The sequence below is a fragment of the Myotis daubentonii genome, chromosome X, assembly GCF_963259705.1.
Source record: "Myotis daubentonii chromosome X, mMyoDau2.1, whole genome shotgun sequence".
In the NCBI taxonomy this organism is placed as follows: domain Eukaryota; kingdom Metazoa; phylum Chordata; class Mammalia; order Chiroptera; family Vespertilionidae; genus Myotis; species Myotis daubentonii.
Window position 1 is genome coordinate 54,255,343 of NC_081861.1, and position 16,910 is coordinate 54,272,252.

The 16,910-nt window shown below is 36.4% G+C and overlaps 1 protein-coding gene across 1 annotated transcript in view; it reads right to left on the bottom strand.

Moving 5' to 3' along the window:
* Positions 1-8,085: 8,085 nt before the first annotated feature.
* NRK (Nik related kinase) overlaps positions 8,086-16,910 on the bottom strand; it is a 165,683-nt gene continuing 156,858 nt past the window's right edge. Inside the window, exons 28-29 of the mRNA XM_059679219.1 lie at positions 13,819-13,958; positions 8,086-11,160 (exon numbers count right to left, since the gene is read on the bottom strand). Of these exons, the coding sequence (XP_059535202.1) occupies positions 11,065-11,160; positions 13,819-13,958 (236 nt within the window). The 3' untranslated portion in view covers positions 8,086-11,064. The remainder of the gene's footprint in view (positions 11,161-13,818; positions 13,959-16,910) is intronic.

The window sequence follows — 16,910 nt, forward strand, 5'->3', positions numbered from 1 at the left end:
TTCTTCCTAAATCTACTAGTAGGATTATAGATATTTCTTTTTATTGTTGTTAATCCTTACCTAAGGATATTTTTTTCCATTGATTTTTAGAGAGAGTGGAAGGGAGGGGTGGAGACAGAGAAAGAGAGAAACATCGATGTGAAAGAGTAACATCGATTGGTTGCCTCCTGCATGTGCCCTGATGGGGAACAGGAATTGAGCCTGCAATCCTTCAGTCTGAGGGTCAATGTTCTAACCAATGAACAGGGCAATAGACAATATTTCTAGCTTTTTATTTTATTACAACACTCACTTAAAATAATAAAGTGCAGCAGAATTATAATCTATATATGAAAGTTGTAGTTTCATCTACTCCAGCGATTCCCAACCTGTGGGTCGCGACTCCTTTGAGGGTGGAACGACCCTTTCACAGGGGTCACCTAAGACCATCAGAAAAAACATATATAATCACATATTGTTTTTGTGATTAATCACTATGCTTTAGTTATGTCCAATTTGTAACCATGAAATTGGGGGTCACCACAACATGAGGAACTGTATTAAAGGGTCGCGGCATTAGGAAGGTTGAGAACCACTGATCTAGTCTCAAGGAAAAATCACATTCCCCTTAATATGTATTGCATTAGAGGCCTAAGCTCAAGTGTTCAATGAGGGGACTCTTTTTCTCTCATGTACTTCCTGATTATGCTACAAAAGCAGCAATTAGACCAACGTAGAAGAGTCAAGGGAAAAAGGACAGCTAGTAATAGGATAAAGTAGTTTTGCAGTGAGAAGGAGGATGGTGACATCCAGACATGCCATAAAGAGTTCATTTAAAAAAAAGTTTATTAAAATATATATTTTTGGGAAATAAGTTTTTAAAATATAATAATAGTACTGTATTTGTTTAAATAATTTTAAATTATTTCAATACTATTTCATTATTTAAATAATACATGCACATTACAAATATTTCAGGAAATTATGTAAAATAAATAGAATAATATATGTTTTTTTCTTTATGTAGATTATTACTTTTAACATTTTGGTGTGTGTATGTGTGTGTGGGGGGTGGGGATATTTTTCTATGCACCAACTCTAGAGAACAAATAGTTTTTCCCTCTCAAACTAAAACAACAGTCAAAATTAAATTAATTTCAATTACAATTAAGGAACACACATCCATTATTTATTTGGTGAATTTTTATAATTGAAAATATAATATATGAGCATGACTAAAAATTCTGAGTACAAAAATATAGAAAATGAAAAATAGATATTTCACCTACTCAAACTATATTTTTTCTTTTCTCAGGGGCAATATTTATTAATGTTAAAAGTTATTGTGTATATATGTATATATATATATATTATATAAAAAGAGGAAATATGCAAATTGTTCGGGACACTGTAACATCATGACTGCTTAGGAGGAGGCTGCGCGCAGGTGGGCAGGAGGGGACTGCGTGCGCGGTGAGGCAAGTCATGGATGGCGCAGGCCTGGAGTGGAGACAGGGGGGTGTGCCTAAGCTGCAGTGGTGACTTGAGCATACCTGGAACAGAGACAGGGGGGCCTGCCAGCTGTGGTGTGCCAGCAGTCCTGCCTCTGCATGTGAGCTTCAAAGAAAACACCTTGTCTTACTGTTCATTGGCTAAGCTCCCAGTACGCCACTCGCAGTGTTCTTGGTAACTTGGGTAATAAGAATCCAAGAAGGTGATTTAGGGTTTTTCCACCTCACTCCTGGAGGAAAAAAAAAATGAAGGTCTGCTGCTAGAGGGGCTAAGAAATGTCATATCCTGCCCTAGCTGGTTTGGCTCAGTGGGTTAGAGCCTTGGCCTGTGGACTGCAGGTTCCAGGTTCAATTCTGACCAAGGGCATGTACCTAGGTTGCAGGCTCCTCCCTGGCTGGGGCCCAGGTCAGGGCTCATGCAGGAGGCAACCAATTGAAATGTCCCTCTCACATTGATGTTTCTCTCTGTCTTTTCCTCTCTCTTCCACACTCTCTAAAAATCAATGGGAAAATATCCTCAGGTGAGGATAAAAAATAAATAAAAGAAAGAAAGAAAGAAATGTCATGTGCTATGAAAGAGACATCTTGAAAATGCCTAAATAAAGTGTCATTTTTTCGTGGTGAAGGGACTGGAGTCCGTGTTGATGAAAACACCTTGGTGGCTGCGGCGGCCAGCAGTGGCAGCAGCAGTGGGGTGATGGGGGTGGCTCCTTCCCCTGATCAGTCTGGTTTCCTCCTGTCAGTAGGACATCCCCTGAGGCTCCCAGACTGTGAGAGGGGGCAGGCTTGGCTGAGGGACACCGCCCCCCCCAGCATGAATTTTGTGCACTGGGCCTCTAGTGTAATATAACAGTATAAATAATTTTCAATTATGCTATGTACATTTTTGCACTTTATATTATTCCTTTACTGAATCTGTGATGTTTTTCTATATTGTCCCACATAGATATGCTTTATTTTTTTTATGGAATATTTCCTACTATATGGATTTAGTAGGAAATATTTTTAAAATCATACTTTTAAAATCAATAGCTTACTGATGGAAATTCAATTATTTCTCCCCAGTCCAATGCTTTAATACCACCAGTCGTGCAACAAACACCCTTGTGCATATACCTATATATGTGTGAGTACATCTGTGGTATATATTTCTAGAAGTAAAATGGCTGAATCAAAGGACATGTGTATGCTGAGAGCTATAGTCGAATTGTCTTGCAAAGAGATTACAATATAGCACATACAATAGGCATAATATTAAAATCTTTAACCTCTGCCAATATGACAGGTAGAAAATGATATCTTTGTTATCATTCTTATTTATTTCATTATGAGTGGGTCAAACATTTTAATAAGTTTATACACTATTCTCCTTTTAATGATCATATTTTTCATGTCTATAACCTATTTTAGCCTATTTGGTTTGTCTTTGACTTCTAGTGAAAGCAAAACTTGTTACAAAAACATGGGTTCAGATGTTTTATTTGAAAGATGATGACTGAAAACAGGAGTTATAGAGTTGGCAGAGTGAGTCAGAAAGGAAGAAAAGGCAATAAAGAGGTGTATGGATGCATTATTTAGGTCACTGTAAATACAAGGTACAAGATGGAACAGACTCATTTCTCTCTTCCCCTTCCCACCATGTACAACTAACTACAAACTCTGGATTTATAATGCATGTGGAAACCAAAAGAGGACTTTGAAAGGTGATAAGAGGAAGGCAAGGTGCTTTGGGACTGACAAGACTGGAGAAACAACACAGAGGCAAGGCCACTGTTCTCAAAACTGCCTTGTATTGGCACAAGAACATACATATAGAGCAGTGGAACAGACCAAAGAACCCAGAAATTGACACAAGCCAATATGCTCAATTAATATTTGACAAAAGAGGCAAGACCATATAATGGAGTCAAGACAGTTTTTTCAATAAATGGTGTTGGGAAAATTGGACAGATACATGCAAAAAAATGAAACTAGACCACCAACTTACACCATACACAAAAATAAACTCAAAATGGATAAAGGACTTAAATGTATGATGGGAAACCATAGAAATATTAGAAGAAGCCATAGGCAGCAAAATAGTAGACATTTGTCGTAGCAATATCTTTACTGATACAGCTCCTAGGGCAGTGATGGCGAACCTTTTGAGCTTGGTGTGTCAGCATTTTGAAAACCCCTAACTTAACTCTGGTGCCGTGTCACATATAGAAATTTTTTGATATTTGCAACCATAGTAAAACAAAGATGTATAATTTTGATATTTATTTTATATATTTAAATGCCATTTAACAAAGAAAAATCAACCAAAAAAATGAGTTCGCCTGTAACCTCTGACACGCGTGTCATAGGTTCACCATCTAGGACCTAGGAAAATGGAAACTAAGGATAAAATAAACAAATGGGACTTTATCAAAATAAAACGCTTCTGCACAGAAAAAAAAAACAAAAACCTATCAACAGAACAACAATAAAGCCCACTGCTTGGGAGAACATATTTGCCAATGTTATCTCTGATAAGGCTTGAGTCTCCAAAATTTACAGGGAACCCATACAACTTTACAAAAGGAAGATAAACAATTCAATCAAAAAATGAGCAAAGGACCTAAATAGACACTTTTTGAAAGAGAACATACAGAAAGCCAAGAGACATATGTAAATATGCTCAAAGTCACTAATCATCTGAGGGTTGCAAATCAAAATGAAAATGAGGTACCATCTCACCCCTGCAAGAATGGCTATCATCAACAAATCAACAAATGACAAGTGCTGGAGAGGATGCGGAGAAAAGGGCACCCTCCTTCACTGTTGGTGGGAATGCAGACTGGTGCAGCCACTGTGGAAAACAGAATGGCGTTTCTTCAAAAAAATAAAATGGAACTGCCATTTGACCCAGTAATCTCACTTCTAAGAATATAACCCAGGAAAACAGAAACACAAATCAGAAAGGATATTTGCACCCCTATGTTCATAGCAGCACAATTTACAATAGCAAAAATTTGGAAACAGCCTAAGTGCCCATCAGCAGATGAGTGGATTAGAAAACTGTGGTACATCTACACAATGGAATACTATGCTGCTGTAAAAAGGAAGGAGTTCTTACCATTTGAAACAGCATGAATGGACCTAGAGAGCATTATGCTAAGTGAAATAAGCCATTCAGTGAAAGATAAATACCACATGATCTCACTCATTTGTGGAATATAAAGAACATTAAAAAGTGATGAACAAAAATAGATATAGAAGCAATGAAGCATTGAACAGACTGTCAAAGACTGCCAAACTACAGTGGGAATGCAGGGGAGGGTTGACGGGGGTAAGAGATCAACTAAAGGACTTGTATGAATGCATATAAACATAACCAATGGACACAAGACACTGGGGGGTGGTGAGGGCATGTGCGGGGGTAGGGGAGACCCAAGGGAGGTCAATGGGAAAAAAGGAGACATAAAGTATTACTATTTGCAATACTTTAAACAATAAAATAAAATTTAAAAAAGAAATATGCTGTTGGTATTTGAATGAGGATTGCATTGAATCTATAAATTGCTTTAGGTAGTATGGACATTTTAATGATGTTGATTCTACCAATCTATGAACATGGTATATTCTTTCATTTGTTTATGTGAACTTCTATTTCTTTTTTCAATGTCCTGTAGTTTTCTGAGTACAGGTCTTTTACCTCCTTAGTTAAGTTTATTCCTAGGTATCTTAATTTTTTTTTGTTGCAATGGTAAATGGGATTTTTGTTTTTAGTTTCTCTTTCTGTGAGTTCATTATTGGTGTATAAAAAAGCCATAGATTTCTGGGTGTTAATTTTGCATCCTGCTACATTGCCAAATTCATTTATTAAGTCTAGTAGATTTTTTTGATGCAGTCTTTAGTGTTTTCTATGTACTGTATCATGTCATCTGCAAATAATGACAGTTTTACTTCTTCTTATCCAATTTGGATTCCTTTTATTTCTTCTTGTCTGATTGCTATGGCTAGTACTTCCAGTACTATGTTAAACAGGAGTGGTGAAAGTGGGCATCCTTGTCTTGTCCCTATTCTTAGGAGAAATGATTTTAGTTTTTTTCTGTTAAGGATGATGTTGGCTGTAGGTTTGTCATATAGGCTTTTGTTACTTTGAGTTATGATCCCTCTATTCCCACTTTGAATAAAGCTGTTTTTTAAAAATTGAATGTATCATGTAAGCAGCAGGTTATATGAATCTGGATCTCAGGGAAGTGGTTCAGACTGAAGATAATTATTTGTGTCTTGCCAGTGTATAGATGACTTTAAAATGCATGATAATAGGTGTTATAAAGTAGAAAAAATTATAATGGAAGAGATATAAGATACTAGAAATGAGCCCTGAGGTGTTATAACATTTAGAGATAAGAGATGACAACAAACCAAAAGAGGAGACAGTAAGAAATGAGAGCAGTTAGCATGGTTATATGTTTTCCTACAGACACAATCAATTACAGTAATGATGCAGGAGACAAATCAGGAGAAAGTGGTATCCCAGAAGCCAAGAGAAGAAATTATGTCAAGGAAGATGGAGTTATCAATTTTGCCATATTCAATGGCTTTATTACCTCCAAGAACCTGAGACTCCTTAAGGGTTAAAGTCCCTATAAATCAGTGATTCTCAACCTTGGCTGCACATTAGAATCACCTGGGAATCTTTTTAAAATCCTGATTTCTGGGTCTCATCCTCCAGAAATTCCGTTTCTTTGTTAGTAATGTTGTGGCCCCACCCCATAACAAAGAAACAGAATTTCCGGAGGATGAGGCCCAGAAATCAGAATTTTTAAAAGATTCCCAGATGATTCTAATGTGCAGCCAAGGTTGAGAACCACTGCTATAAATAAAAAAGTGGTATTGTAGGGAGTGGCTAGGGTCAAGCCTCTGGCTCACCTGTGGCAGGGCCACAAACAAGTCCCAGCCTGGAGGGCAGAGCTCGCCTAGCATAATTAACCCTGACCTTGTAGCCCTCCCTAATTCTTTCCTAGGTAGCTATTGGGCTGTGGGAGGTGCAGCAAGTGTTACCAAAACAAGAACCTTTGTATACCTGTTAATCGACCCTTGTTTTAATCAGACTATAAAAAATAGCATTGGCTTGCAGGCTGGGTCGTATGTGTCCTCATCCAGGCATGGGAGAACCCCCGAGGCCCAGCTGTAGTCTCTTTGTCTGCCTTCTTTAATCCTTCACCACCCCTCCTCAGGTTTACCCTTGGCCCCAGCTGTAGTCTCTTTGTCTGTCTTTTTTTAAAAAAATATTTTATTGATTTTTTACAGAGAAGAAGGGAGGAGAGTGATAGAGAGTTAGAAACATCGATGAGAGTGATACATCCATTCAACTGCCTCTTGCACACTCCCTACTGGGGATGTGCCTGCAACCAAGGTACATGCCCTTGACAGGAATTGAACCTGGGACCCTTCAGTCCCCAGGCCGATGCTCTATCCACTGAGCCAAACTGGTCAGGGCTTGTCTGTCTTCTTTAATCCTTCACCACCCCTCCTCAGGTTCACCCTTGGCTGTGCTGGTGTGGCACATGCTATTATGTTGGAAATCATAGTGTTGTGATAAGATTCAGTTAATAGACTTGCATTACTGGAGTCTTCAAATGCACTATTCCCTTTCAGAGTGATAAAGTTACTAATAGTGACTTCTACTCATGACCTACCCCATCCCCAGGTTTTGGTAAAGGATCCCTAGGACAATGTCCTTTATCGACCTTGGAGCATTACCCTGCCCATTCTAATATCAATCTGTGATGATATTTGTATTCCTTGGCTCATGACATTGTCTCTTAAAATAGGAAAAATATCTGGGCCTTATATATTCAGTTGATTGTAATGGAGAACTTTGAATTTAGTCTCGAAAAGCCCAGACAAGCTTGTCATGTCTGAATAAACCAACTTCTGAATGCCTGGCTACACTTAACAAATTGGGACCACACCCAGCTGTCCCTACTGGGAAAGCTTGATGAACATCTCTCCAGAATATTCCAAGACAATAAATATTAATGGCACCATGTCTTAAATGCTTCTGTGACCTGCTAAGAGAAGTACTATTCTTTTCTGGCCCCAATTAAAGGGTTCAGCTTCCTTGATGACCTGCCAGGATTACTCCACCTCCTATTTCCCATCATCAGCCTATATTAAACTCTTTCTTAAATGCTAAGAAACTATAAATCTTTATTCCTCTCTTTGGATAAGGTTACCCTTTTGATAAGGTTCCTCCTCTTCTCCACAGGAATTCAGGACACTGGGGTGAGATGGGAAATAAGTCAGCATTAAAACATGCTTGGGTTTAACCCACATCCTGTGAGTCCGTGTGTCTATGTAAAGTCCAACACACTTAGAAGAAAATTGACTAGTTTCTAATTCCACCACTATACCCAGGAAGATTTTAGCCAGATTAATAATATACCACTAGTTGGCCAAAATTATTAATGGAACAATAGGCAGAACCCCTAACACCTTTTAATCAGTGTGTTATTATACACTTTAAGTAAATTAATATTCCTTAAATGAGTTCTAATTCAGAGGCATTAAGATAAGTATATTTCAAATAATGACATCCATCAATAATTCAATTTTTTTATTTTTAGAGGTTGAACAACGGTTCATTGAAGACTTTCTGATGAAACAATTAGCAATCTCAAAGATGATTTCAATATTTTTTTTAAAGTTAGAGCACAGACTAAATACAAATCAATTTAAATCAGCACATTTTTGAAAAAGAATAGAAGAATACCTAAAAGTTCCCATTGAATTCATGTGGTATTATTCCTGGTTTTATGGATACTATCTTATATCTTAATTAAGTAAGACCTGGCAGAAAACAATTAGTGATTAATTTATATAGACACTGGTAGCACTGAAAATGTTAAAATTTATGCATTCTAATGGTTTGTGTGTGTACATACATATGTAATTTCTGTTTTGCCTATTTTACTCTCTTAATCATTATCCTTTCTTACTGTTTTCTCTGAGGATCTTACCTTTCTTTAACATACTTAATCAGAGCTTTTCTTGACAATCCTTTTCACACATCATTTTCTAGTTTTCAAATATTTCCAATGATGCCTTTTATTTTAATAAAAGGGTTTTGATGACAAAATTAAAGTACACTGAAATAAAACTTTCTCTGTCCCAATACTACTAACAACCTACCACAACATTCATGCTTCAAATCACAGAACTAGGGAATTGACTTGTCAAGTATCCCCCACCACATTTCTGTGATAGGCCAGGGCTTCCAGATGCTGCTGCTACAAGGTAAGGTGTTGATATAATTTCTTCTATTACAGTGCACTGACTACAACATTTCATTGTCCCTTCACTTACTTGTTCTAGCTGGCATATGGTATAAAAATTCCAGATGAATTAACATATAAATCAAAAATACTCATTACTTCTGAACCACTTTAAATATGTTCAGTCCTATTTGGCTACCCAACATTTCAATGTTTCTTTTTAATATATGATCACCTTGCTTTCTTCACTAAACACCTTATCCTTTAAAGCTCAGTTACACATTTTGCAATCTCTCCGGCTTGTTTAATTTGGGACATTTCTGTATATGTAGCTCACTATTGTCTATGTGTATTAGAATAACAACCACAGAGTACAATGGGAGTTGACATCCTAAAATAGTTTACCCTCTTACTACCTTAAAATATGATTTTAACATAAAAGTTATTTTTGAAACTTAACTTTGAGTAAATATTTTGAAGAAAAATTAATTTCTAAAAGACTTGATTCTACATACTACTTAAATGAGAACATTTTCTGAAATTCAAACATAGCAAGCTCCATTTGCTCAGCGATGAGGTACTTGCACAAAGTTCCCCATGGCCTTTAAGGTGTACAAATTTATGATAATGAAGACTACTTCTAAGGAAATAATTTGACATGAAAGTTTTTTTTTTCTTTTTAAACTACTGCATTTAAAAAGTTATTTTAATTGTAAACACTCAAGAATAAGCCAGTTTTAGGATCACATTATTGTATCACAGTAACAGAGATGTGAATCACATTTATTTTTTTAATTCATGGATTCGGGTTCTCCTAAATTCTCACTATTGAGCTACTAAACTCTTGATATAAGTTGTTGTATCATCATTCCTGGCACTAAGATCCTAAGAAAATAACATGCTATCATGAAATCACACATAGTCAGCTGCTTTTGTATTTTGTTTAACCAGGTAGTTTGAAAATTATGATCCCACTAGCACTGGCTTCAGATTTTAGAAGCAGGCTAGAGGAATTATACTGAGGTAAACTTTGTGGTAGTTCAGTTGCCTCTCTATTGCCCCAGAACTAACCATGGTATTGAGGATGGATATGCAGAAATTATGCTTTTCACCAGGTAGCAGTTACCATAGGTGACCAAAAATCACCTTTGCATGGCATCTATAACATATATGGATGATAAACTAGCATGATTTTCAGCACTCTAAATTTGTAGGTTTGGGTATCTGAACAAAGTTTTATTTTTTCAAAATATTTTCATTATTTTTACCTAAAACATTAAGTCCCTACATGTGGATTTATCACTTTAGATAAATTTCCAATTTTACAGAAATAGAAATATAAAAGATAAATTTTAGCAGCTAAAATTTTATTATATATTTTTTTAATAACTGAAGGGAAACTTTTATATAGTTTAATCTGGGGTTGGGAAAATATTTAATGTCTGTTGGCCAGATAAGAATATTGATAAATCAACCAATTGGTTCTTGGGGTTAAAATTTGACTCCTACATTAAAGTATTAAAAAAATAAAGTAATTCTACAGTACATGTGTATAGGAGTTCAGTCCTGTATTCAGGCATGCAAGTGTATTATTTAAAAACCATAGGGGTTTTTAAAAACTATTGCACATTGTTGGGGGTTCTGAGAAAAATAAAGCATCTGAGGTTTAACTTTCTTCTTACCAGGAGAAAAACAGCTTAACATGCAGTGAAAAGAACACAACTGCTCTCTTACTGTGAGTTTAACTGCCATGGGGCAATGGGAAAATGGGTGGTCTTTTCCCCCTTTATCACTGTAGTTTTCTCCAGGCATATAGGTTGTTCAACCTTAGTCTGGTTTATAGCATAGTCCTTGTTGTTTTCATTTCATAATCTAACATTTAGTTCTTTATATGACTTTGAAAATTCCTATATGGTTCATTTATACTCTTACTTTTTCTGAAAAAGCTCATTCAGTGCCAATTCTTTTGAAAACTACTTGAAATCTAACTCATTACAGGTTTCTTCACTCCATGTCATAAAATCTCAATATAGATACTGTCCAAACTGTCCAAAGAATAATGCTTGAATTCACAGTAACAAAAGTGACAAAGGTTGTGCAAAAGATATTGTACACCATTGGAGTACATAGAGCTTGCTACAGTTAATTTTATATATAAAGCTGCACTTCTCATTAGAACTATTATGTGCTACATTAAAAGTAAAGTATGTGATTTAACATTTCACTAATAATAAAACTGAATGCTAATTTAATCTCAGAATTTTTAAGATGCAAATTGCATATTTATGATGTTTGTAAATGGTGTAATCAATCATTGTAATCTTTTAAACACCATAATCGCTTTGGAGCTCTTCAAGCTTTCCAAGGGTCATAAAGTAAACCCGGCTGTGGCGATTGCGCAAAGTAGAGGTAAAGAATAGCTTTAAAAAGAAAGAAAGACACCATCAGTAAATGTTTAGTACATTGTAACCTGATATTTGTTAGATACAACTATAATTTCAATTTATCTGCATCAATCACTTAAAATATTAAGCTATACTGCTTTTCAGAATAGAATTTCTTCAATTTAAAGACTAAGAATTTTAAAATAGAATGTAGTATAAATATATTTTTAAAAAATACCTTTTACCATCCTAATATATAAAAACCCAGGGTCCATAATGTCCAAAATGACTGAAGGCTTGACCAAATGCCAGGCTGCGTGCAGCAGGCTCTGATGAGCGGAACTGGTGAGCAGGCTGAACTGCTGACCTCTTGGGGAGAGAGAGAGGTGGGGCTGATCAGCAGTTACCACAGCTGCTGGTGAGGCCCAGAGAGAGAGAGAAGCAGGGTCTAATCTGCAGTCTCTTTCTGGGCCTCACCAGCAGCCAGGCCTCTCTCTCTCTGAGAGATCAGCAGTTCAGTCCCCTGGCCAGCAGCCTGGAGTGGCTGCTAATCAGCCCAGCGTCTCTGATCAGACCTAGAGATAGGCTTGGAGATGCTGACTGGCATAGAAACCGACCAATCAGAACCTAATCTGAGTGAACTGAAAAGGCAGAACCTAAGGTGGGGGCTGAGGAGGGGTTTTCAGGGAAACAGCTGTTTGGTGTAAGGTGTAAGAAAGCGGTTCAAATTTTTAAAGACCAGTTTGGCAGTATAGTGCATATGGTTGGCTATCAGTCCAGATATAGGGATTATGTATTTTTGTCTGCCAAGAGCATTTCCTCCTGCTGAAAAAGGCCTTCCCCCCACTTTAAGCAATCCTATCTTATATAATCTATCTATACTAATAAAAGGGTAATATGCTAATTAGACTGGGTGGACCAGCCATCTTCCAGATGTCTGACTTCGTTCAGGACAAAGCCATGGTGGTGGGGGCTGAGGCAGAGGCAGTTAGGGGCAATCAGGACAGCAGGAGAGGGCAGTTGGGGGTGAGATCAGGCCAGCAGGGATGGCCATTGTGAGCGAGATCAGGCTGGCAGGGGAGGGAAGTTGGGGATGAGATCAGGCTGGCATGGGAGGGCGGTTAGGGGTGATCAGGCAAGCAGGGGAGAGCAGTTAGGGGTGAGATCAGGCCGGCATGGGAGGGCAGGTGGGGGCAACATCAGGCTGGCAGGAGTGGGCAGTTAGGGGTGATCAGGCAGGTAAAGGCAGTTAGGGGTGATCAGGCAGGCAGGCAGGTGGGCAGTTAGGAGCCAGTGGTCCCAGATTGTGAGAGGGATATCTGACTGCTGGTCATCCTCCAAGGGGTTCTCGATTGGAGAAGTGCAGGCTGGGATGAAGAAATAACCCCTGTGCAAGAATTTCATGCATTGGGCCACTAGTCCTATATAATAAAAGCCTAATATGCTAAGTGTCCGGTCATCCATTCAACCAATCAAAGTGTAATATGCTAATGATATGCTAAGGCCGCTGAACCTCTTGCTATGATGTGCACTGACCACCAGGGGGCAGAGAGTCAACTGGTCAACCAGCTGCTATGATGTGCATTGAACACCAGGGAGAAGACACTCTGACTGGTAGGTTAGCTTGCTGCTGGGCTCTGGCTGATCAAGACTGAGCAAGATGGGCCAGAAAAACCCTGGAGCCCTCCCAAGGTCCCTCCCCAGCTGGCCAACCTTTCGCATCCCTCACTGGCCCAGATCGTGCACAGGTGGGGTCCCTCATCCTGGCCTGCACCCTTTCGCAATCCGGCTGAGGGACCACCCCCCCCTCCGAGTGCATGAATTTTGTGCACTGGGCCTCTAGTATTCTATAAAATGGCACTATATTTAAACAAAATTATTTTTTTGTAGGTGACAATTATCTGGTAAAGTTTTTGATTAATTTTGGTTAACAATTCTTTGCTTAAAAAATCAACTTTCACTTGTTGACTTTCCTTTTTTAAATATAAGGAAATGATTAAATTATTTTGATGTTCACCATTGTTGCTGGCTTTTATGAAATTTTCTACTCGGTGCAATTTTAATTTTCTCTGTCAGTGGAATGCACTGACATCGATAGATTGACATTATGAGCTAAACTGATTGGCTTAGAGAGAAACATGTCATATAAATATGGTATGTGCCATAAACATAATTAGAATGGAGATGAAGAAACTAAGGCCCAGAAAGATTAATCAAACTTCAAGGTTCTTACACCTAGTCATGCGGTAGAGCCAGCACTGCATCTTAGGTCTATGTGACTTCAAACACCAGTTCTTGCCATTATATTACTTTATATTGAAAACTAGTACCTTTCCTTGAAGCACATTGCTGTACCCTGGCTGTTCTGATACTAAGTGAATCTTCTGTAATTTCTTCTAAATGTGATTGATTCCTAATCCTATTAGGATTATTTCTTCTTGTTATTATTTCTCATAATATAAGGACTGTAATGATTTTATTCAATGCATTTTTCACCTAAACTGTCTGATTGGGTTGATAAAATTGATTACATTACACTAATAGCCAAATTATAATTTTATTTTTCTTTCTTGTAAAATGGAAAAAATAATAGCAAATCCGTCTTAAAGATTAAATGTAGTTTTAAAAGTAGTAATTTTTTTAGTTAATTTTCATTGTTTTCTTTATTTTTTCTTTTACTGGAGGATATATTACCTTGTCACCTCGGGTACACAGAAATCTCAGCTTCTTAATTGACCTGCGCTTCAGTTCACTTTCGAGAAGCCTTGATTGCAAAGAGCGAACTTCAATGGCCTTTTGGCCCCATCCTGTGGTTCGCTGTGTACATTCATATGCTATAATAAAAATTAAAAATTAGAAAAACACAAAATATTTCTAACAGAGATAGAAAATTATAACCACAGCCACTATTTGATTATTAAGAATCTGATTATTACAGTTCAGGTAAACACTTTATTTCCTCCTTCTATAGTCAGTCATTTGGCTATTATGCTGCTTAGCAGTGTTGTTTAAACCAGCTATTTATTGTTAGCATTGTGATCAATGCTGAATAACTATATCTAAATTAATTTTGCTACTCATATTCTCTAATACTGCAGAAAAAATCTAAGGGTTAATTCTACCCTGTTGATAGAAAGTCAAATCTACCCACAACTATTCTTCTTTTACAATCTAGTTGAGGTACAACATTCCATAAGGTTTTGTAATTGTGTTCAAGTAACATACATGGAAAACTGACTAACTTTTCAAAATTAAAACTGTTAAAAATGACCTGCTCAAATAATGACTTTAGCAACTCTAATATAGTTCAATGAATTACTATGTTATAAAGAAAAATAAAACTAATTTGATACTGTTAATGCTTTTTCTTTCTCAGGAAATTTTTGTAAGATTTCAACTTTTATAACCTGTTTTATTTTACTTGGTGACAATAAAGATTATGACAATTGCTTTAAAGCAGAAAACCTAATCATGTAAATGGCCATACAGTCAGTTGGTGCTGTAAGGTTTTTTTGACACAAGTGGCTGTATTATTTTTAAATGTTTAACTTTCAAGTTGATATTCTTTATGTACTTTATGGGGAGGCAAATTTCCATAAATAGATATAATCCTACACTTAAAATAATATAAAAATTTTGAGTCAAGTTAAAATAGTCTAGAAAGCACTAAAACAAGATTCCTTCATTCTCATATTAACATGACTAAAATTAGAATTCAGTTCATTAGATTTTTCATTTTCTTCTATTATAAAGTCAATAAAATCTGAGTTGATATAATTATAATTAAAATTTTCCCTTATCTGGCCACAAAAGTTCTAGGATAAGAATGGACCTGGAGAGTATTATGAAAAGTGAAGTGAGCCAGTCAGAGAAAGAGAAATACCATATGATTTCACTTATATGTGGATTCTAATGAACAAAATAAACTGATGAACAAAATAGAAACAGAATCATGGTTTTTCAGAAGGGAGGGTGTTGGGCGGGGGACTGAGTAAAAAATGGTGAAAGGATTAAACAAACTGCCCCAAACCTCATTGAGAGACAACACTATGGTCATTACCAGAGAGAAACAGGGATGGGGGAGGTAAGAGAGGGAAAATGGGGGGAGAAATGGTAATGGAAAGAAACATGACTTGGGAGTTGAACAAAGAATATACAGATAATGTATTATAGAATTGTACACCTTAAAACTATATAATTTTATTAGCCAATGTACCTCCAATAGATTCAATAAATGAATAAATAAACCAAAATTTAACTGGCCTATACATATGTATGTAAAATGTGCATTAAAAATTCATGAAAAATTATGAAACTTTTATGAAAGTGACTTTTCATAGGCAGTGTGAGCCATTTTGAATCCCTCAACTAAAACTTAGCAAGAATTTATTATTTCTTGCTTCCTTTTACATTACATTTCCAAATATTTATGCAAATGAAATTGACATAAACTTGAATTAAATTGCAACCATATTTTATTGAAAGGAGATTTTACAAGCCCAATTTTAGACTAGAATTAAAATCACTCCAGATATGAGGAAAGCTATGGAATACATAGCTTGACTGACGGGAACAAGTAATAGTTTTTTGCCTATTCAGATTTGAATTTTTTCACCTATGTGAATACGTCATTAAAATTGAATTATTGTCAACAACCACAGAGAGCAACAATTTCTAAACTTAATGCACAGCTTACTTGCAGAGTCAAGTACACAGTTCATATGGCATTACATAATTCCCAACTTAATGTTGAAACACTAATCTGCCTCTTAACCTAGCTACTGAGCTAGCCTGCTTATGAGGTGGAATCTAATGATTTGGGTTGGAATAGTTAGTGATATTTGCTGTGATTGTTAAGCTTCTATATCTATTTGAATATCTAGAGAAATGATCTTATTACTTAACACATTTAATATATCTCAAGAAAATGTAAAATTCAGATTGGGGAAATCTGGATCTAGGTTAGCTTTAAATATCAAGTAGTTGTTTTTAGATAGAAAAAGAAATAATTTATTTCTTTAATATCAGTATTATACTGTAGTCTTTAGTATACCCTCAAAATGCCCTTAATACACAAACCAAAATAGGATGTTCTTATAGTGCTATAATTTATTTTACATATAAAGTGATGGTTTTCAAATTCTAACAACTAAAGTATTTTGTGTTGTTTTAGGTCAGAAGTTGTCTTAAGGACAGGACCTGTACCAGATAACTTTTTAAGAGCCCTTTGATTCATATGATTGCCTACTGGCATATATACCAGAGGTTTGTTCTGTTCCCCATTTGAATGGAATTTTCTTATTTCAGTTTCTGATTATCAAATTGATTAAAAAGTACCAGTGTAATGGTTAGATAAAGATTCATTATTTTCAGTTTCCTTTGCCCTAGGTCTATTAATTATATTGTAGGCATTTACCTTTCATCACTTAAAATGGTTTTAAATCCTCTGTGAGTTCTTACCTGTTTGAAGCAATTTGAGGAGGTTTTCAGGACAATCGTTAACAACATGTATGGAAAATAAAGGGTTCTGCAGACACCATGCAAAGTGCTCTCATCCCATAATGAAAAAAATGTCAGTTAAAAAGCAGTTCTTTTAAACTGGTCTTTACAGCCACATGAGGATCACATTTAGCCCTTTAATAGAGATTTCAGAAGCTTCTGGCTTCTCTATTGACAAACTACCTTTCTCTTTTTTTTCTCTCTTCCCCTCTCCTCTTCTTCATTTGCTTCTTTAAACTCCTTCCCCTTCCAGGTATATTTATCCTCCATTCTACTCTCTCTAATGT